Genomic DNA, 24,120 nt, shown 5'->3' on the forward strand with positions numbered 1-24,120 from the left:
CAGCTCGGCAGAAGGCCATTTTCAAACACTATCTCTTCTTTTTTTTTTTCTTTGCTAATCAATGTGGCTGCAGCAAGCTTTTATTAGCTGTAGGGCACTATAGGGCAAAATCCAGTTTTCTATTGTTACGCTGCTCTGCTATCAGTTCCCTCAGTAGCTACTTAAAGGGCATATATAATATCACCTTTACGACTAATTAATTTCAGGATTGCGCCTGATGAAAATTATAGGTTAGGCTTCCATTAAAGGACCGAACGCGTAGCAACAGAGGGCGCTTCGGAAGCTGGCCAAAGAGCAGATCAGAGCAGAACAATGCACCCAAGAACCAAGAAGTTATGGAGAAATCTGCAGCTTGAACTGATGTTTAAAACATTTATATTCATCAGGATTATGTTAGTGAGAAGGAAGAACGTTGGGAAGCCAAATTCCAGTAGAAGTAATATCTGCTCCTGTTCTGACCAGCATTTTTACTCTAATTTGCACAGGAGACCGTTAGAGTTTTCCTCCTAACAACTGTCCCATAAATACCCTTTATGTTATACTTTCATATAACACCAGAGCTGTAGATGAAGCTCTGGTGTAAGTAAAGAGTATATTACATTATTAGTGGGATCCACTAGCTAAAAAGTTAGTTCTACTACTCCAACACCAGAGCTAACAGAAGCTAAAGCGCTAACTTCAGTTCAGATCACATCTGCCCTTAAAGAGTACAACCCTCAAGCCCCAATTTAATTTTAATATAATGTGCATGTTCTATCATGCTCTTAGATATTGTATTTATTTTGTTCCTGAATGTTTCTTGTTTTAAATAAAGTCATTTATAAAAATAATGAAGTTGTCAGAATAGTGGATGGAAGTTACATCAGACTTCAGATAAAATCAAACAGCCACGAGGCCTTGGCATTCCAGCTTCCCAAGATGCATCTTGTTTCCAATATTTTAGATAAAAAATTGGTGATTTTCTGGAAATAACTTAGAGTTTCGTTCCACAGTGAAATCCACAACAAGGGTCAGTCTGCATTAATAATTGATGTGTATTTCCATTGTGTTGCGTGGAAAAATAAATATTGGTTATTGGCCATAAAATTGGATAAAAATATTGGCCAAAATTCTTCTATTGGTCCATCCAACATGTAGTCTTTTAGAAAATGTTGTGTTTTTCATTGTACCACTGACATGGAGAAACAAAGATTAACAAGAACTAAAGATTGTTTCTTTAAGGACCAAGACAGATGTGCTCCCTTTGCATTCCCACTATCACAAAACTTGTCTTACATTTCTAAGATATTTCCATACTTTTACAGACTTTACCTAATCATTGTAAACTTTTAATGAACACTATTATGAACTAACACCATCACCTAAAAGTTTCAGAATTCCTCTAAGCTAAAATAAACCATCTGGAGCACCAATTGATTTCTCTAATTGACTCCTAATTAACTACACAAAACATGTAGAAGTGACTTTAGGGACTAAATATCTCAGGATTAACCATAAACATTAATGACTTCCTGACTCTACTAAAAATGGCTTTGCTAATTAATCTAAAGTCCAAAATTCATCAACGCGTTTAAAGCGGGTGGTTCAAACCTTGAAGGCAGTTTGCTGGCAGCGCCATCGTTACTTTCTCTACTCCCTCTGAGGAACTGCAGCCGTTGGCGAAGAGTTCAAAAGGGTAAGCGAGTCAGATTTGGCTGCTGCCGCGCTCATTTGGCTCCACCGACGGTTCAGTCAGCAGAACCAGGGATCTGAGATCAACCTGAACGCTGATGAGACGGCTTATTAAAGCCTCCGAATTAGAAGTTTCTTTTAAAAACGCCACCGAAACATGAAAGGAGTTCACCGGTTGTGGGGACAGAAACTGGGCACGGATTTGGTTTCCATGTTGAGGACAGAAGGGCCGGAGATGGGCTGCGAGGCTTCTGATTGGTGGACGCACGGTGGGGATCGGCTGCAGGCCTGGTTTGTGAATTTGTCACAAAAATGATTTCTTATTTATTGTCCAATTTCTATCCATTGTGGCTTAAATTGAAGCTGAAATGGCGTTCTTAGACAGTGTGCATTCTTCCATAAACAGTTTGGTTTCTTTCAAGTTGCAAAAGAGGACTAAAACAATGTTGCTTTTATACCAGGCAACTTATTTAATTTAGCAAATTTGCCGCTGTATTTTTATCCAATATTCTACAAGCAAACAGCTCTGGGAAGGTTCCACCACGGCATTTCAATTGGGTTGAGGTATCTAGACTTTGACTGGACCATCGCAACAGTTTGATCTTCTCTTTAGAAATTTTGTTTCAGATTTCAGATTCATTTATCTGAATAAAATAGATACATTACACATCCACAAGTATTAGGGGCAGACTAAAATTTGTTTTGTTAAAATTTACGAAAAAAAAGACATAATACTAGTAGAATAAAGCTGTAAAAAAGTTGTTTTAATGAGAACAAAGCTTAGCTAGTTATTAACATCTGACTTGGTCGAATCTGTAAAGTGTCCGACTGAAGATATCCCGATGTGGAGACTTTGTCAAGATCATTTTGGCACAAATTTGTGACGTGTGTCAATATAAGCAGCTAATATCAGCAAGGCATATTATTTTTCAAAAATCACATAAAAATAGAAAATCTATGATGTTGTAGAAACATTTCCAGTTCCCACAGTTCCTGAAAATATTCAGTCCAGCTGCTGTTTGGAGCTTTCATGATTCAGCCTGCCATGAGGCTCCGCCCCCCCGATGTACGAGGCCCCGCCCATGCGTCACGGGGCCCCGCCCCCACACCCAGAGAGGCAAGATGTTTGAAACGGAAAAGAACCTGAATCTGAAAATTGATCTTTATTTTCAGTTTCAAATCAGTTTTTGAGTTTAAAAATAACTTTTCAACTCAATCTCAAATTTTAAGCCTTCAATTGAACTGCGTAGATGACAGACCCCTTGTTCTATCAGATGAAAACTGTGTTTATGTCTCAATACGGCTGAAGTTAAAAGAGCAACAGCTTTAATATCGAAGTTTTAAGGATTAAAATTTTGCAATTATTTCTATTCATTAAGTTTTGATTGGATTTTTCTTGTTTTTTGACACTTTTGGTCTCCCACACCAGAAGGCGACAGGAAGCCTGAATTAAACAAGTGAAGGAGAAAAGCTGGAACGTAGGAAGCTGTGGCGCGGAGGAAAGGAGAACATGCAGGAAGGACTTACCTGGTTCCTGTGCAGCTCCTGAGGTGGAAGGGTCAGGCAGGTGGAAACAGGTAGGGGAGGGGGGAGAAACACAGAACAGAAAGGGAGATTAGCACTGAAACACCTGCTTAAGGTTGATTTACACGAACATAATGGAGCATGCTGGGAAAGAACACGAGAAACGGGAAATGGGTCGATTCCCTGCTAGAGAAGAAACACTAAAATAATACCAGGGAGTTGCTGGAAACAAAAATAACATTTCAGCTTCAAAAGACAAACATCTACATTCAGCATCATTCTGAGAAGTCGCTAATCGCAGGTGGAAACAGAGCAACCAGCTAAAACTCCTGCAGCATTTTACCAGGAAACGAGCCTTTTACAGCCAGATGAGGCTCAATTAAGTCGTTACTTCAGTCATCATTTCAGCTAATAGCTTTCATGCATAGTTTGGGGGCTTAAACATGAATGCAGCTCCATTAAACTGAAACAGCGCATTTCCATCAAGTCCCACTAAAAGTTTAAATGTTCTGCTACTAGGCAACAACTCCAGGACGTCCTCGCTCCGAGCCGAAGAAATCTGCCACACACAACTCGTCTCACAAACAGGATCGTTTCTCAGTTTCTGGGCGGCTTTACTTAGTGGTTTTAATGGGATGACCGATATTCAGCAGTGTTTTAATGTTTCAATGGAACAAAGAATCGTGTTTTCCTGTTACATTTCTGCACAAATATGAGGAAAAGAACAAAAAAAACAATGTTCATAGTAGAGGAAAATCTCAAATTGTTCAGTTTATAGATTAAATCCAATTTAACTGTTTTAGTTAAATACTTTAATTCATTTTTTATATAGCTTGATAAAATGTAATACAAATTACAATTCAACTGATAAGTAAAGAATATTTGTGATTTTCTTTTGTTTTCTCAATATATATTTTTTTTATTTAATTTACCAAATTGTATTATTTAGTTATATAATCTGATAGGTGTTAGGTATCCTAATTTGTTTTATATGTATTTTTTATTATTTTGTAATATCATCTAATTGTTAAAATGTAACCCATTGGATGTTTTTGTCAATAATCCTATTAATTGTATAAAACTTTATCATAAAATAAAATCATGAACACAAAAACAACCAAATATTGCTTATTTTCTAAACAAATTTAAAAATGTAAAGTCTTCTTTCGTGCTCAATATTTATTTAAAATCATGACGTCAACCAGTTCAGCCAAATTGCAAAAACGATTTGCAATTTTGTTTAGACCAAATAAAATCAGATTTATACATAAACCTAAAAAACCTCAGTAAAGCATAAAAAAACAATGAAAAAAATAATAATTTCTTCAAATACCTTTAAATGCGGAAACAATTGACATATTTTATGATGTAAAGTATTAAAATCTTTATTTAAAAGCAATAATATAAGATATTTGACAGCAGAAAATCTAAAACCTGAGAATTAATAAATGACAAAAGCAGGAAGCATCGGCGAAATCACCCTGAGCCGAGGCGCCGGTCCAACATGGGCGAGCAAGAGAATGGGAGAGAGAGAGAGAGAGTTGGCCTTTGGTACAGTCTGGCAGCCATTTGGGCCCTCATCATAGAGGAACAGTCTTCAGCCAAGGAAGCATCAGGATTCCAGCTAAGAGGCAGCTTTTGATTAGAAAACCTATTTCCTCTTCAAGTTTGGCCAAATTTCAATCATGGTGATATTCTAATTACCATTATCCGAAGCAAGAAAGGGATTCAGAGACTGAGTAGGAGTGATGGAGAGGAGGAGGGAGAGGAAGGCTGCCTTTGAAGAAAAATGAAGGATGAGAAAGAAACAAGAAAATTAAATGAAATAATGAGGATAAATTATTATACAGTGATGTGAAAAACTATCAAGCCCCTTAGAAGTGTTTCAGATAATCAAATAGATTTTAATAAAGATAAACTGAGCAAATACAAAGCACAGTTTTCAAATGATGAATTCATTAGATGAATAGTCAGATACCAGCATGAGTATATGTAGAAAAATAATTACAACCATTAGTTAGTTACCGTAGCTTAAATAAAAGGAGTTTCACTGCCGGGACTCAGACATAATGCCTGACTTGATCCAATGTAACCCCAATCCAACCCTGATCTGACCTTGATCCAAGCCTGATCTGACCTTGATCCAACCATGATCTGTCCTTGATCCAAGCCTGATCTGACCTTGATCCAAGCCTGATCTGTCCTTGATCCAACCATGATCTGTCCTTGATCCAACCCTGATCTGACCTTGATCCAACCATGATCTGTCCTTGATCCAAGCCTGATCTGTCCTTGATCCAACCCTGATCTGACCTTCATCCAACCCTGATCTGACCTTGATCCAACCATGATCTGTCCTTGATCCAAGCCTGATCTGACCTTGATCCAAGCCTGATCTGTCCTTGATCCAACCATGATCTGTCCTTGATCCAACCCTGATCTGACCTTGATCCAACCATGATCTGTCCTTGATCCAACCCTGATCTGACCTTGATCCAAGCCTGATCTGACCTTGATCCAACCATGATCTGTCCTTGATCCAACCATGATCTGACCTTGATCCAAGCCTGATCTGACCTTGATCCAAGCCTGATCTGACCTTGATCCAAGCCTGATCTGACCTTGATCCAAGCCTGATCTGACCTTGATCCAAGCCTAATCTGACCTTGATCCAACCATGATCTGACCTTGATCCAACCCTGATCTGACCTTGATCCAACCCTGATCTGACCTTGACTCAATCTCTCAAAAAGCAACACATCATGTCCTGATTTATACAAATTCAATAACAGATTAGAAATAGTCTCTAACATCCATCAGAGTGGAAAGGGTTACAGAACCACCTCTAAGGCTTTTGGACTCCAAAAACCCACTTAGAACTTTATCCACACATGGAACCATGGAGAACCTTCCAGGAGAGGCCAGGAGAGGCCGACCCACTAGAACTACTCCAAGATCTCATCAAAGAATCATCCAGGAGGTCCAGAACATCTAAAGCTCTGCAGGACTCACTGCCTCAGAAAAGGTCAGAGGTCACTAACCGACAATAAGAAACTGACTGTGCAATAATGGCCTCTTGGGAGAGTTCCAAGGCCAGAACCGCTGCTGACCCAACAGAACACAAAGACCCGACTCACATTTACCAGAAAATGTTGCAAGTTGTGCATCCTGTTACAGCTGGCGTAGAAGTCCTAACACACTGGGGGAAACTCTGACCTTAATATGAATAAATACACACCATCTTGGCACGACCAGACAAGCTAAAATCTACAGTCTGCTTTAGTTTCGCTCTTGAGGTCACAGCCAATCAGAGCCAAGGAAAATAAATGGTGCTCTTGGATTGGCTGCTTCACAGCGTGTAACGTGAAGTAGCATTGTGCTAAGGTTTTTAAGTTTCCCAAGCTGCATTCTCTGTAGATTATTGTAGATATGGTCCAAGAAAAATCAGAGAATTGGAGTGCTTTCCACAAATAATTTGGAGGAGAAATTCGTAATTATTGCTCCACGATTAGGCGTGAGTCCACCGTAATCATTTGGAAACTGTGTTTTGTGTTACCTCTGGTTACTTTGTCTGTTTGAGGACAAATATGTCCCTAAGTCACATCCTTCTCCTGACGTGTTAATCTGCAAAACTTATTTGCCTTTTTATGCCTTTAGATAATTAATCCTCTACCCGCTTTGTGTTTAATAGGCGGCAGAAATTTCAATCCATGCATCCTGAATTCAGTCTGGTGAAATCCCTCGACTTCCCGGCTCTAACGCAGCGCTTATTCTGCTCGACAAAATCTTGATTGAGTTTGACAGCCTTCAGTTTCACCAGAAAAGCTTTTACCAAAGCTCCAGCACTCACCAGAAGAGTAAACTGCTAAGTCTCTCTGCAACGCATCAGTAGTCTCCTGCTTAAGCATTCAAGCATAGTACGCAGAGAGCGGAGTAACAAAGTGCTTCAGAGAGAGCCACCGATTCAACCCGGACCACCATGGAGTTCAGGTTCACGCGGTGTGATGCGGAGGGTTTGCTGTGGGGAGATTGAGCGGCAACAGGCCAAACATGGAGCAGCCGTCCCCATGTTAAGCAAATGGAGAGCAGGTGAAGAATAACTGCATGGCCGCTCTGCCCCTCGCGGGCCTTGTGGGAGCTTTTTGCTAACCCACCCCGACCCGCAACCTCCAGAGGTGAGGTTAAATGACAAGGACTGCAGAGATGCATTAAACATGAATCATTTGGACACAGAGCCAGGCGCTGGCCCACTCCAGAGATGATAGGGACATTAACCAGGGCTTCACCAGGGCCTGAGCTGCATTTAATGAAGGCCTCCACTACACCCAATGTCTCTCTCCACATTTGACTCACAGCCATGAAGGCAAGTAGTTTAAGATAAACACTTGCACTTCTCTGTCTGCCGCTTCGTCTAAATGTAGTTAGTGGTTATAAAGACTAACGTAATCACGACCAAAAACAAGGGTCAGGACAGATCCGAAGTAATTTGAGAAACTCTGACCAGAAAGGGTGTTTCCAATCGCTAGAGACAGAACCAGATTTCTATGAGGCCTCAGGGCAGATTCCGGTTTAAAGGTTTAAAAAGTCATGGTTCCTAAACAAGTAAAGGTTTGCATCATAACTCAGCTACAATTTAAACGTTCTCAATGTTTAAATTGTTCCTGTGAGCTGTGTAGGGTGAGATGGTTGCAATACTTGAGGAATCTATGACATTAAAGGTAACAACACTGTTTGAACAAAAACGATTTACAACAGCTAGCAAGTGGCTATCACATTTAGCATGTCTTTTGGTGCTATAATTGGCCTGCTGCATCATGGACAATTAGCAATCTGTCACACACCAAGTGCTACTTTTTACACTTACAGAAACAGGCTATAGCAGGCTACAACAATTAGCCTATCATATTAGTCCAATGCACAACTATAAAGGTTCACTCCCACAGCAGCTAGCCTGGCTAATCAACAGACTAACTTTGACTTACCTGCAAACCTGTCAAAGTCCGTAAAGGAGCCAGAAAACAATAGCTTCTAACTGACGCAATCATGATGCAGCGTTCATGGATAAATGAGAAGTTAGCAACAAATATGATCCCAAATGTTACTAGAATAACAAATATTTGACATAATAATGAAGTTTACTTGAATAGTACTCAGTGGTACTATTCAACACTAACTAAAAAGTTAAATGAACTAACCTTAGAGTACTAATCATAAACATTAGTTCCACTAATGCTAAATGTTACACCAACACAATGTTTAGCAGAAGCTAATGCTAAAGCATTTCACATTATGTCTGCCTTTGAAAGATTTGACAACAGTTTAATTTGTGCTATGATGTCCTTAGATATTGTACTTGTCCTCTACTGTCTGTTTTATTTTGTTTCTGTATGTTTCTTGATTAAAATAAAGTTACTGTTTTAAAAAAGACAGAGAAACTGAGGAGAGGAAACAGAACCTCTGCGTAAACAGTCTCCACCCTCTTCAAAAATAAGAGCATGAATATAAACGGCTAACTACTTGAAAATTGAATAGATGTTAACCAAAACTTCAAAACAAAGTTTACAAAACAGCCAGGTAAATTAGTCCTACAGAGTTGACCCTGAAACGTTTAGGGGCAGCTAAATATCTAAATATCTTTCAAAGTTAGCAAAAGCGCTAAACAAAAAATTAGCTCTGCTATTTGCCCATTAGAGCAAATGTGCCTTGTAGTACTAATGTACTCATCTGATGTTGAAGTTCATACTTCTGAGTTCATCCATCAGTTTGAACATTTTTAAAATATTTTGGTCACTTTTAGCTGTTTTCTCTGATAATCAGCTTAAAACTTATCTCTGTGGCTAGGTTTCCATTGACCATATATAACTGCGCAAATTGCAATTATGAAAATAAATTTGCTTAAACATGGCAATTTTGAAAAACAAACAAACAAACAAACATGTTTTTTCCAGAAGTTTTTGCTCTAGGATGAGGAGGTTGACAGCTGTATCAAAATTAGTCTATTTCACAAAACTGCAATGGAAACAGAAGTGGCAGGAGGAGGATGGTGCGGCTTTTTAATGTCTTTTCACATGGACAAACTTATTCATGTGTGATTTTGCTTTTCTTATTGAATGGAAACAGCGCAATTGTGAAATTGTGTTTTTTCGACATTACTGATACATTGACAAAGTTTTTTGTACATTTGTAACAGAAATCCAGCTAATAGGACTTCAAGGTTCATTTACAAAACATTTCAAAATATGAAAGTAGTAGCTACCTACCGCGATAGCTAAATAGCTAAACAGCTAAACAGACATGTCAAATAAAATCTAAAAAAAAAAGGGCTGGAGATGGTGCTGTTTTTTTAATCCCGAAATGTTGGGAGATTATGGTAGGAAATGAGCAGATAAACCCTACTGCTAATGAATCAACTGGGTTTTAAAATAAACGGGTGCTTCCAAATGGACTTACTAAACAAACCAGACCTGTTGCCATCTGCATCCATTATGTAAAGCCTGGCGACTCTTTCCTTCACTGGAAGCACAATAACAAAGACTTCCTTCAACACGCCACACTCCCAAACACTTCCAAATACGTCATCTTCAATCGTCGCTCTTGGTTAATGGCCTGGAACGCACAGTCAGTGTCCATCACAGAGGGACGTTGTCGGGATGCTGACAACCTTTTTCTGCTGCTCCTCCATCTCAAACACACCGTCCCCGTCTCACTCCCCGCAGTCGGTTTAAGTACAGCAAGCAATAACATGTTGATTAAATCTGTGATCAGCTGCCCAAAGGGCATGAAATTGGACATGATGGGTGTGACACATTAAAAACTAATTATCAATCGCAGCGACCCTACTGCCTTTCTTTTAAGGCAGCAGCACGTCGAGTGTGGAAATCGCTGCACTGTTTGCTGCATCGCTGTGAGCTCGAAGGTTACAGCCGTACCTGGATCCCCTTTGGCTTCAAAGCATTGTGATAAAATATTAATCTGTTATTTACGGCCTACAGCGTTTTCTTATTATGTAGCTAACACAGGATCAGGAGACAGGAATGCTGCCAGCAGGGGTTTAAGTAATTAAGGTTCGCCTCTCCTGCACACGTCTCTATTATTATTTTGTCTCTGTGAAATGCAGGAGGCTCAGCCTGACACATGAAGAGCGAGCCGCACGTTCCTGTGATATAGAGATCCATTAGCTTCATCTGCAACTGTGCAGCGTTAAAAGCTACTGGTAGAGGTTGGAGTTTCAGTCGTAAAAGACTAAAGGGTGAAGGTCTTTCAACGTAACATGAAAAATATTTTTGGGATGTCTCAACATTTCGTTGGTAAGTTACGATCAAAATACAACAGAAGGAAAGGCAGAAAATAGGGATGAAAGAAATGGATTCATGAGTTAATGTAAAGTTGATCAATTTTATTGATCAACAAACAACTAATAGATATGTCTTCCCTTGAATTAACTGGGCCGACCATCTTTCCACAACAGTAAGGCGCTAAGTTTTTCATGATTTAATGCAGCATGGCTGAATAAGTTAAGATGAAACTTAATGACTTTGTGGAGTTTTTATATTTCATAACAGAACTGCATAAAGTGCGTTTTGCATTCCAAACAGGACTATATGTCATCTTTGTTTCTATGGTTACGGATGACCAGCTGCTCCCTCTGCTGGATGGCCACCAAACTACAACACTAAAAGAAGTTTTAAGCTAACTTTACTGGTTGATTAATTAGAACTACTTTTAATATAATAAACTATTAATCTACAATCATAAGTCGATTAATTGTTTGCATCCCTAGCACAAACCAATTTCTGGCTCCCTCTTTGTAACGGTTTTCTTTGAGAAAGTACTAAATGATTGTGACGTGGAAAGAAAGAATAGTTTCTAAAACTGTCGACAAAGAAAAACCTGAATGCGTCTGTATTCTCCGTCCATCCAGTCATCGTCTTCCTGTTATCTCCACCAAGACCCACTGAAGGAAACAACACAGAGACTGCTGAAGAAGACACTGAGAGCAACTTTCTTCTTCACAAAACAGAAACAAAAACGGAGTGGCGTCAGATTTTAGCAGTTGGAGGATTTCTCTTTTGTCTTTTGGCTAAAGACCATGATGCATTTCTCCTGCCAGCACATTTGTTTTGGTTGCATTTACCCAGAATGCCCTGCGCTGCAGTCCACTTCCTGCTTTTGGAGTGGTCTCCGGTCCACTTGGCATTCTCATATGCATTCGAACTGAACCAGAGTTCACTTCAACCGAACGCAGACCGAGGTTTGTAGGTGGCCCAGAGTTCGGTTAGTATTCACGCCTCCATAAAACGAACCAGACTTTCCAGGCAAACGGACTGGAGTTGGATTAAAGCGGACTGAACAGGACTGGTGGAAAGGCAGCCTTTGTTTCCCTGTGGGATCAGTAAAGTGTTTTGAATTGAACTGAGAACCGCCGCAGATCCATCTCTGCTACCTTTTAGTCTTGCATTCGTTTTGGCACCTGCTCCCGGTAAAGGGAGACTTAAAGCCGCTGCCAAGTCTCCACATTGCGTCACCAGAAACCTGCTGTGGGACGAAAACTCTGCACTCGTCTCTTTGCACTAAAATGATTTCTACTCGGTTATGCAATGAACTCGATAGCAGCTGTCATTTGGTGCAACCTTAGAGGCATAAACAGCTTTTTTTCCCCGTCCCCTCGCCTTGCTTCCTTTCTCTCGCTGCCTCTCTTTGGATGTCGCTCGTCCATCGCCTTCCCCTTTACCTCCGGCTGTCTCTGGGACCTGGTGATTAGAGCGCTGGGTGCTGTCCTGCTGATAAGAGCGAGAAACCTCCGTTTCTCCACCACCAAAGGCTGTGTCCACAGGGAGCCGGGTAAAGAGAAGCCCTGGGTAATGTCCTCCAGCTCCCCAAACCGCAAACCGCCTTGTGCGTCACATCGTTTGAACAGATAGGCCCACATTTTCACGACGGATAAAAGAGGAGAGGAGAGGCCTGGGCTTTAAAAGCCTAGCTTTATGCATGGAGAGCCCTTTTTAGCAGAGAAATGTACCATTCTAGAGTGAGTGTTTACAGTACCATCTGGCAGATTGTGTGCACTAGCATTGAAAATGTAGGACAAAAGCGGTGCTTAAATGAGGATAATCCTCAGTTTATGAGTGCGGCTATTGTCTAGATTTCCATCTAGCTGCCATAAAAAGGAAAATGATAAAGCATCAGGTTAGCCGTAAAAAGAGTCATTTGGAATAATATGAGTAGAGCTGAAGAACTGCAGCTTCCCATTGTTTCTGAACCATTGTTACTGAGTGAGTAATTTAAAAGCAACTCTCAAAGCTCTCCGGATCTGCTGCTTTTTTTTTCTTTTCCTTTTTTTCTTCCTTCTTCCAATTCGAAGCTGGAGAATTTCAGAGTTGAAAACTCGCGGAGGGTGGAAATCTGTCTGTGAAGGACAGATGCCGTGAGTGGAGATGATTTTATGGAATCTGCTGGTGAAAAGAAAAACAGAATTGAGCTAACCTTGGCCTTGAATGAGCCGCTCCGGCTGAAAGCTGCTCATGAAAGGATAAAATCCTACAAAAATACGGGATTTCTGCTGGAACTGAACTGGGTTCTGTCAAATCTGCACTTTATTATATCCTCAGTGTTTTTGTTTCATTCTATAAACCGCTAACAGTTGCGGCAGGCAGTCCGACTGAGTTTAAGAGATCTATTTTTAGCAGAAATGTAACTTTTTATTTTACTTCAGATTATCAAACAAATTCTAAAATCTGAGAGAAAATGAGAACCAGTTGGTTTTGTTTGTCCTAATAAACAAAAACTACTTTTTAGTTTTTTTTCCAGTTTATATTTGTCAGATAGTAAACGTGCTTGATCTGCAAAATGGGAAGAAATCTAGAAGGACATCAATGGAAAAAATGTTTTTTTTGAAAGAAGTGTGGAAAATTCAACTAAAACATTTTAACAATTTAAAAAGACCGTGTTATTTTTACAGCTGCGATGAGCGTCCTGCCTTGGTCTGGGTCTGATGATGCAGCCTGACATTTTAAACTCTGCAGACTTTTTCGTTTTGCTGTGTGCCGTCACCTGTGAGGCCGACTCACATCTAGAGATTTTATTCTGAACTCCAAAAACACAGATCCAAGGGTCCAACTTTATTGGATTTCGGTGAAACGCTACATTGATTTCTAGGTTCTTCTACTTTCTTCAAGTGTCTCTTTAACCCTGCACCTCCATGTCTGTCTGATCTAAAAGAAGTCGACTTAAAACCTGAAAGTTGTGTGTTTCATTCCAACCTCCTCCCGCTTTCAAAGCTGGTCTGAAACTTTTTCAGGTTCTTCACTTCATATTTGACCAGTGTTTTGGTGTCATTTAGAGGTTTGAACAACAGCTTTAAGTCAAACGGTTTGTATTTATGAATAAAAATGTCAGAGCAGATGTTTGAAATCTTGTCTAGCCCTGGCTGGTCACCAATCTGGTAGAAACTCAAAAATCATAACTTATTCTGATGAGTAAATGGACCACATTCATAGCACTGCAACAGCAACACTCTTCAGAGCACGAGCTGTTACTGATGGAAGTTGATTCTTATCAGTATGTTCAAGGTGTTTTAGTTAAAGTCAGAAGACATATTTTGCTTTTAATTCCCGAATTCAGTTTTTTAAATTATTATTATTATTTAAAAATTTAAGTCAGAATTCTGGTAGTTCCATTTTTTTTTTCCAGAATCTTGATTTTAATCTCAGAATCCTTAGAAATGTTCAGAATTTTGAAATTTAAGTCAGAATTCTGGGAATTCAAACTTTTTTGTTTTTCCTGAATCTTGACTTTAATCTCAGAGTCAGAAATTGCATATTTTTGGTGACCCTAATCTTCCTCCAGACGCCTCACATTGCTCTAGCTTTTATTCAGGAGTAACGCCGGCTGATGACAGGCACACCCAACCTCTTGATTTTTGTTTTTAAAATAAATATTTTTCAACAGTTTCCCTTTCTATGTTTTGGTGCATCACATAAAATCCCAGTAAAGTGTTTTTGTTTGTTTGTTTTGCTCCATGCTAACTCTTTACGCTCCTCTGCTAACGACTGGATGTGAGGTTTTCTGTGCAGGGAGGAGATTTTCTAGATTTAAAAGCCGGACTCCAGGCTCTCCTGTGTCCACTGCGCTCCATCACCACTCCATCCCTGCTAGCTGGCTTTTTACCTAATTGAATCAGCCAGTCCCCCGTATCAGATATTCCTGAGCGAAACGCTGAGGCCCATCCAGCCTTTTCCTAATGCTATTATGGGATGTGGGAGAGCAAGATGGATGCTTTAATCCTGCTGCTGGAGAGAGCAGGAAGAAGAGTGTGCCCCCCAGTCAGACATTAGCCGCAATATTCCTGCGTACAGAGGACCTGCCCTGTCACTGCCTGACCGAAAGCCACAATAACAAGAGCTCATTTTCCTGTAAATAACAGAAACAATAAGTTATTGCACTGCTTGTTAAAGGGGGGAATAAATAAATGACTGCAGCACATTCCGGTGTGGGCTGCCGTGGTTTTTTTTTGTGTGCGTTTACCCGGCAGACAGGCAGGAATGCATGTCCAATTTGACACAATGGCGATGCAGATGAGTGCGGCTGAGGGAAGCCTCCTGCCGTCCAGCTCTTCTTGTTTCCCCAACATATTTTCTGCTGTGTCAAACCACGGCTAAGCTGAGGTGAGGTCCATTATTTCTGGCCAGCTCAGGCACAAGCTAATCCTCTTATTTGGGAGGTCAGCGTCAATCATTATACAGAGGGGCGCCATTACAGAGTGCACTCCAGTGAGCTGATTTCTCCTTACATAAATATACGACTCCAGGGGCCACTCTCACTCCTTCGCTCCCATCCGCTCACTTTTGCTCTCAACTTTCCCCTCTCTTATCTGCGACCTTCTCCAGCTCCGTTTCGGGCTTTCTTTTTTTTTTCTCCCTTTCATTATTCACTCTCATGCACTTTTTGTCTAACGTTCCTCTCTTTCCAGGTCTTTTTTTTTTTTTTTTTCCCCCCTCAAAGTCCAGAGTGGCGTATAATTGAATCTGCAAAGAGTGCATGAGCAGGAACAATTAGCCCGGTGGCTAAGAGGGAGGATGATGCTGTACAGCAGGACAAACCCGGTCATAGAAAAATAAAGCAACAAACGGAAGATGTTACAACATCCGCAGTCATTAGCAACTCTGTCAAAGGCGTGGAAGAAATGTAGAGAATCTAACCGTCAACTTGTGCGCATTTATCTGCCTTTAAAAATGACTAAGACAGGACATGTTAGCTAGGTAAGACAGGAAATGATTCAAAGAAAATAGCTGCTAGCATAAACTGCTACACAGTTAGCATGATGGTAGAAGATGTGAAACATCAGCAAAGATTAGCATCTCCTGCTAACTGGTTGTTTGGGAGTAAAAAATGTTTCTCTCCTTCCATCACAAACGTAAATGTGCTGCTGGGACTAGTTTGAACTTTGTGGTTTAGTCAGGAGAGACTGAAAAGAGCCAGGTAACACTCCAGGTGGACTACACCACCTGGAGTGTGGTCATTCAGCAGTGGACACACTTTTGCCTCCACTGCTACAAAATAATATGATTTTCTAAATATGTTCTACATAAAATGGGTTTTTTTAAAAATAAAATACTAACTACTTAAACTAAAAATAATTTCCGTTTCGACACCTTAGAACAAAATGAATCCTCCATTACAAAAGAAGAAAATGTGGAACGCGGTGAACCTTTTCTAGAAATATGGAAAATTAAGAAAAATAGGTTTGAAGCTCGTTACCTTTTACAAGCCTGGTGTAAATATTAGGCCCCGAATCTTTGTTTGTACTTGCATGTGAAACAGGCCGCAAACAGATGTGCAAATATACAACGGTACATCTTTGAAAAGCAGAAGTGGAGACCAGAATGCAGCAAGTGGTATCTTGATGGTAAGTCAGCAACAAAACATTTGTCTTTTTCAGTAGCCATGAAAACCAGCTGGCCAGACCTGCTGGAGCTCAGCTTGGGTTGCTAGGTAACGGGCGGAATTCTGCTGGGGTTGCTAGGTAACGGCGAAGAGTCACTCAACTATCAGGAGGTTTTTAAAACAACTCACTTTCTAGACACCAAAGGCTTACTGTCACAAATCAGCTGGGCAGTTTTTGACGCAGCAGAAACCCAACTGGAAGCCTACAAGTGCACAAAAAGTGAATTTTGCATAATATGTTCTCTTTAAGTCTTGGTACGGATTTTATTGAGGTGTTGAGTGAAACGCTTTCCAGACTTTTATTTGTAAATAAATTAAAAAATGAATGTCGTTCCTTCTATTACTTAATTTTTCAGAAATTTTCACAACTCTGTTAGTTTATCAGAAGAAATCCCATTAAAACACGTTGAGGTTTGTGACTGCAGGGCTACAGGAAGTGGAAAACGCCAGCGCGAACACTCCGGAGGGCTCCGTGTCTGCATTCGGTTTAATTTCTGTCTTCCAGGAACACTTTGTGCATCCCTGAAATTACTATCATAGATTGCAAAGCAGTGTGGCTCAAAATAACAGCCCCTTAGTGCTACTCGGACGGTTACACCGGAGCAGCGGCGCATGACTCTGCTGAATCCATGAATATGGTAAAACAGGCAAAAATGGAAGGTTGCTTTTCCAGGGAAAAAGGAAAAAGGAGAGAAGAAAAGCATAAAAATGTATGTCTTCCTTTATGCGGTCGCTGATGCCTGCAAAGACGGACGGTAAATACGTTATCAATACCAATTAGGTTAAGAGAAGGGGAGCAGCTAGTTGGGGAAATTATCAGACAGACGACTCTTTTCTGAAAGGAGAAACGTCGGCCATGTTGTGAAGCCTCAATAATGTTCCCTCCACCTTCAAGTCTGGGATGAAAGAGAAAAAATGTCCTTTGAATGCCTCCAGCCCGAGGACTTAACATGCATCAATAACATTTCCACCTTTGAAAGTGTTTGAGGAGGTCTCCACCAAAAACCTTTTCAGACTTTCAGCTTCTGCTCACTTCCTGAAAGGCCCTTCCTCAGATGGAGAGGAGGAGGAGGAGGAGGAGGAAAAAGAGGAGGCAGACAGCTCATCGCCGTGGGAGACGCCCAGCTGCAGCAATATTCTGACCTCTTACTTTTTCATTTTTTTTGCCAAAGCAAATTTGATTTGAACGGTTTACGTCCTCATCGGCGATCACTTCAGAAAGTCGTATTCTTTTTCATATGAAAGCAATAAATCCAAACATTCCCAGAACAAAAGCCACGTTTATTTAAATGGATCTCTGCTATTTCTCTGCAGCCGGACAGTTTTCCAATGAAGGGAAGACAAACTGCTGAATAAGCATGAGTCTGTGCTGCATTACCGACAGAAAACAGAAGCGAGGGAACATCAGGGGCCGAGCTGCTCAGCGAGCGGCGCTGTGAGGAATGGGTGCTGCTTTCACTGCCTCCATTATTCATGAGACTCTTTTTTTTTTTTTTCTCACTTAATCTAGCCAGCCAAAAAGCTCCTGAAGTGGCTGCTAAAACAGACAGTTTACAATTAAACAATTAGAGCAGAAGGTGGCGCCATCCGAGGCTGTGCCTTAACGAAGCAGCACAATGTTGGATGAAAATGGGCTTTTCCTCTGGGAGTTGCACCGACTTCTCACCGGACTGCGGAAAACTGTAATCTAAAAAATGTTCGACTTGTTTGGATCATTTGACTTTAACAGTTTGAAGGAAAACATCTCACTTCCTGTTTCTGCTGGGCAGCGCTGAAGTGATGCGGTGAATTTACCAAGCGGCGGCGGCGGCGGCGGCACCACAGCAGGCTGTTACAGTTAAGCCAAAACTGAGGAAATGTTATTAACTGAAATAAATTAAAGATGGTAATTAATGAGGACAAACTACAACTAACTGGAACTATATTGTGTGTTTCTAAAACTGACTGAAATTATAGATCCTCTGTTTAATGAATCTGGTTATTGATTTTTTTCTCTCGATTCAAACAGTTTACTGTTCAACAAAAACTGAATCATTTCTTTTTTCAAAATGGAATGTTCTGTTGAGTTTTCATTATCCAATCGATGTATGCATAATACAGACCTTTTTGAATTCTGCAAAACAATTGACAAAAGTGTGAAAAAAAACTAAAACTACTAGTACAACTAAAACTAAAGAATATTTAATGAATAATAGCTAATAAAAGCTATCAAACACTCCCTAAAAACTAGTTCAAACAAACTGAATTTCACTGTAAAATAAAACTAAAGTACCAAAAATGTGGGTATTTATACAAAAGATATGCTGTAAATATGTGCAGATGTCAAATCTCACTGTGTGAAGGCATGTGTGTGTGTGTGTGTGTGTGTGTGTGTGTGCTGCCCTAATTTCTCCAGAAGAGTAGCGACTTCTTTAATTCGCCTGACTATTGTCACAGCTGTACGTTTTGAAATCTAATTTTTATTAAAGCGTTCCTCACGGTGCTGTGAAGGTGACCCAGCAAAAACAGCTTCAATAAGCTCCTTTCAGACAAAATGTCACTTCTTCCAAGTTCTTAAAGCTTTTCCCCATTTTGTCACCTGCAAGCAGAAAAAAAAGAAAGTTAGTAATAAAAAAAAAAAAAACTACTTTAAGAACAAGATTCTGTGAAATGTGCCGTTCGCTCTCTGTGTGCCTGATTCCGACCTAAATGATCCAAAATGAGTAAATAAATCTTGTAAGGATAAATCATCAACATCAACAGTTTTGCTGTTGGTTCGGCCTTTGACTGGACGTCTGTCTTCTCATCACAATGCTTTCACACGTTCATTCTCACTCTGCTTTTCTCACACATCACAGCTGCATGCATGCAAACAAATAACAGGGGGATGAAATATTCATTGTTCACCGAGTTTCTAAGCTGAAAGGCTCCAAACTGGAACATTTGTCCGTTTAAAACAATCTGTCTCCAGTCGGATTGGCTTGAATGGCTTTTCTGGAGAGGTAAATATGAAGCTCTTGCACGTAATATAAATAGTTGTACATCTACAATGACATCATCATGACAGCATCAGGTCCTCCAGCAGATACTTCAGTACTAACTCTACTGTTAGTTTAGCAGTTTTACTCATTTCAAATAAGATTTCCGATGGTTTTTGCACATCTCTGTTGTTTGAACAGTTTCGTTTTCACTTATTATAAATAGTCTGTTGTGGTTTTAATGCAGAAATACACGTCTGCATTTTGTACACTTCTTAAAAAAATGGGGCGTTACTTATTTTTCAGCCACACAGAGCCATTTTGTAGCTCAATCAAGTAACAAAGTTACCCTCAGTTGTTATGAAAAAGCTGCATGTCAAAAATAGCTTGCAGAAATTTGACTTCACATCTTAGCCGCATCAAACGCCTTGAAATTGGCCTCCGTTTCTTTTTCCTATAATTGCAAAAAAACAAAAAAACCAAAGGAAATTTGTTTCAGCTCTATTAATTATTTGCTGTGCTTGGCAATAAATCTTCGACTGGATAACCTTTGTTTTTAATTGGTGCGATATTTGTCGGGAAAGTTGAGTAGGCAGGCTACAGCAATGATATATTTGGCAAATTCCCTTTTTTTATTTTTAATATGTTAAATATTCATCTAGGCTTAAGGAAATTGATATGAATTCATAACCAACAGGAATGTTGTGTTTTAGACTGCAGACCTATATTGTCAGGATGCAAATTTAATCAAACTGAATAATTTGTGTTTGTTAGTCACACAGCTGACTGACAGCTTGCAGCTACAGGTGGGGGAGGGGAACCTACCTCTAGTCTCCATTCGACTGGATGAAAGAAACGCAAGCTGTATGATGCAACATCTCTGTGGATTTGAAAATGGGACTTTTTAAAATGCTGCTAAACTTTTTGGCTTTGCATGAAAAGTGTAATAAGGCCTGTTGTAATAATCAATAAATCAATTAATCACATGGTAAATTGAAGCAAACTCAATACATTTTCAATAATTTGCATGATTAATTGTTTTTCTCTTCTCTCTCTCTCCTTCAAACAAAAACTGGATGATAAAAGCTTTCAGTCGGGTGTTTTGGTCTCAACTAGCTGTTCTTTCTGAAGGATTATTTTCTCTACAGAGACTTCATCATTCATTTTATTTTGTTTATTTTAAACGTCTTCCAGTTCCAGTGTCAAATGTGCATTAGAATTGAAAGTTTATTCATCTTTGAGAACCTGTTCTTACCACGTATTAGCTGAAAAGGGTCTCAAAGCAAGAATATTATCACTGTAATAACTTCTGGGACAATTTATCATTCAGCAACACTTAATACTGAATCGTTGGCTGCGTTTGAAACTTTTCCGTTTCCAACCGTAAACGAAGATAATCTCGGATCCCGTGCAGGGAAACCCCGAAGTCTGAGGACGGATTTAGTCCGCCGTTCCAGATTGTTCCGCAGTAATGCTGGCGAGGGGAAGCGGCCAAAGCGAGCAGCGCTAGTCGCCACAGCTGCTGCCAGAGGAGTCTGCCGGCGGCGGCGCGCTGGCTGCTGTACGCCTGCCATTCTGGCGCATTCTGCATCCAGAGAGCTTCGCACGGCCTTCCAGCTGAGAGGCGGCGCTGTTCAGCAGACACCGGAAGTCATGACGATTGTGTGAATGTTGTTGAGAGTTTGGAGAAAATGAGAGAAATATCCACCTGTACACTGAAAGGAACGGGTGGAATTAGAAAGCAGTAAGGAGGGGGAGTCGATATCCGAGAGCTTTTGGGTTTACAGCTCCTCTCATGAAGGCATTAAGATGGCAGGAAGTGATAGCAGCCTTATGATCCTTGCTCTTCTGTTTGAGGGGAGAGGCGGGAGGAAAGCCGTGCAGTAGTTGGAAGGATGGCCACCAAAATTAGCTCACAGTCGATCTCAATGAGGTTCATTTATTTCATTGTACTTTTAACATCGTCCTAATTGAGTTAGCGGGTCTATTCATGCTTTGGCCGAGTCTGCTTACGACAACGAACACAGGCAAAGTGATTACTGGGAACCAGAGGTCCGCTGGTACAGAGATGGACACACTGTTGGAGGGGCAGTTCAGCTAAAACAAAACCTTCTGCAGGCTTTGGTACAAGGGATGAAAACCTGCATTGATTTTCTTTAAAAAGTGGTGTTGTCCCAGGATTTTTCTGGGGGATGTGACTCCAAATCATCCACAGAAAATGTACCTGTTTTGTCACGTTTTGATTAGCTTGACTTTCTGGATTGTAAATGTTGCTGTTGCTGTTCTTTAACAAATCCAGTCTGCTGCCCCGGAGCTTAAAGGGCTTACAGGGCCTGAACTTCACATTTTGTTCCAAAAAATAAAAAAATATATGTGGTTCAAACTTAGACGGCGTCATTAAACAGCTCACAGGCTCCTTAAACTGACACGTGTCTGTGAGCCTGTCACTATCAGCAATTAATCAGTTAATCAATAATTCCCATTCCGATAATTAACATTTTTTGAAGGGCAGATTTGTTTACAGTGACCTCATAATTCATTTTATTTATGATTTGGTTGTATGAGGTTTTCATTTTGCTTTTATCAATTGTTGTTGGTTGTTTTGTTTCACTTTGGTGGAAAGAGTTCTTTACAAAATGGATGTTTTCTGGTTCTGAGAGGGTGTACTTGCATTGTTATGCAATTATCATTGTATTTCTTGAAAATTGTCTCGAAACGACAATATTATTGTTTATATTGCATTAATTTCTGGGACAATTTATCACTCAGAAAAATGTGTTATTGTGACAGGTCTACTTTTCTAACTTCCTGTAGCAGCTAGCTATGCTGCAGCGCTAATGCTAACTCAAAAGCTAAAGAGGAAATGGACGTTATTTTGTTTCAGTTGCTTTATTTCTCTCCTCTGTAACTGTACACTACAGCTGACAACAATAAGTCATTTCTTGCTGCTGGTTAAATTCTTCATTTAGCTAAGTTGTTACGCTAACTGGTTAGTTTGTTTTTGATCCCACAAGTCAAAAACAGCTAAATGTAACTGTAGACGTTGGGCTCTGATACGACAGAAAACATCATTGATCTCTTTTTAAAAACGGAGGTTTTATGCTGTTGGGAATATTACAGTCGGTTATTCCAAACCCGCCCAGGACCGTAGCCTGAGGAAAGTCCTGGAGGTTCACACCTCCCCCATCTGCACAGCAGCCAGAAATCAGAACAGACGAGCTGGATCGGATAACAGGCCAACATCAAGATCTGCCTCAAAGGACCAGCAGGTCTGACTTTATATTAAAGCGACAGAATGCCTCAGGGTGATAAGAGCCCCGCTGGAGACAGGAGCGCCGGCTGTTTTATGTTCAAACCGCGACCATAATCAAGTGTTCTGCTAACAACACTTCAACAGATGACTGCTTTAAAACCCTTTGCACCGAGGCCAGATGTTGCTGAATATTTATATCTGACGGGCAGATGGAAAAGTTCAATTACTGTTACTGATTTTAGGAGTTTCTGAGTGAAATTGGAATAAAGTGAACCGGGAAAGCTGTCCAAGACGGACCCAATGACCACTGGATGGATGGATGACGCCAAACTACAGAAACCAAGAGCTGAGGAAATACGTAATGGGAGAAAATTGACCTTTTTACGTCAGTTTAGAAAACAGTGCAGTTGTCAAATTAATGGCGTTAAACCAACACTCTGTGACGCCCCTACGGAGAAAAAAAATACTCTAAATATCTGTGCGTAATGCTGTATTTGTAAACTGTGTAAGCCTGTCTCAAAAAAATTTCAGAGTGATCTACAATGTTTACGCACACGAATTTAACAATTTGTGTGCGCAGGAGGCTTTTTGAATAACATAATAATTATCACATTTGTGAGTTTGAAGGAAAAATAATCTGTGTTGAATTGGATTGTTTGTGTAATTTGTAAATGTGCTTATGTACATTTATTTTGTACGGATAATCTCTCGATATTGCTGTGTGCATTTGAAAACACGTGAAAGTTACCACAAAATGTTTTGTTTGTGGTTTACAAATCTCGCTATTTCTGTCTTATTGCATTCTGTTCCTGTTTTTACTTTGTAAAGAGCTTTGGTCTAAACTCCAGTTTAGTCCAGTATTACTGGATTTGCAGTAAGTCTGGATTTACAGTACGCTGCACAAAAAGGAATTTGTCAACTAGAATATCTAAACTTTAGAGGACAGACTCGAACTAGATGTTTTGAGCCTATTTTCTCTCTGTACATTGCTTCCTTACAGCGGTTTCCCTCAACAAAGAAATCCTGACCATCTGAAACCGTGAGTTGACCGTCTTTGGATGAAAATGCTGATGTTTGAGAGGAGCTTAAAGACCAAAACGGTCAAGAACAACGAAGCATTAGCCTCGCTGGACGACTTGCTACTAGCTCAGTTCCAACCCATCTCTCCTCCAAGATGTCTCCACTTCAGGATTCAGTTTAAGCCGTCGCTCTTCGGTTTTAAAGGTCTGAACGGCCTTTTTCAGTTGCTCTGGTTCACAGACAAACTTAAAACTCATTTATTTAAAAAGCCATTTGATGTTTAATTTTTAGTATTATTGTATGTTCTCTTGACTTTCTTTAACATGGCTGTATTTTTCAGCTTTTCACTTGGTGCTATTTCTGTTTTGTTGCATTCTGGTTTTGTTTTTACCTGGTAAAGCGCTTTGGTCAATGCGAGGCATTGTTGGAAGGTTCTATATAAATAAAGTTTGATGGGTTGATTATGGGCATTTCTTTTGAATCTCTTAGATGTGCTCTGCAAAAAAAAAAATCCACATATTGACAAATTTTTTCAGAATAATTTAGAGTCACATTCTACAGAAAAATCAGTAAATACTGAACTGGAAAGAGGTAAACATGACCATTATCACTCTCTTATTGTTTTACACTTAAGACAGTAGGAAATATTGTCCCACTGTTATTATTTCATCTGACTAATTCAGAAAGAACCTAGAGTCTTCAAATAATAAAATGGCATTCAGTATTTTCTTGGTAACATATTTTAATTTTAGC

General features: G+C 40.0%; 1 protein-coding gene across 4 annotated transcripts in view; it reads right to left on the reverse strand.

Moving 5' to 3' along the window:
• Nucleotides 1–24,120, reverse strand: part of LOC102219342 (cell adhesion molecule 1-like) — a 388,017-nt gene that overhangs the window by 114,265 nt on the left and 249,632 nt on the right. For all 4 annotated transcript variants that reach the window (XM_023342782.1, XM_023342783.1, XM_023342784.1 and 1 more), the window contains exon 2: nucleotides 3,199–3,216. In XM_023342782.1, the coding sequence (XP_023198550.1) occupies nucleotides 3,199–3,216 (18 nt within the window). The remainder of the gene's footprint in view (nucleotides 1–3,198; nucleotides 3,217–24,120) is intronic.

Source organism: Xiphophorus maculatus, chromosome 11, assembly GCF_002775205.1.
Source record: "Xiphophorus maculatus strain JP 163 A chromosome 11, X_maculatus-5.0-male, whole genome shotgun sequence".
NCBI classification, from domain to species: domain Eukaryota; kingdom Metazoa; phylum Chordata; class Actinopteri; order Cyprinodontiformes; family Poeciliidae; genus Xiphophorus; species Xiphophorus maculatus.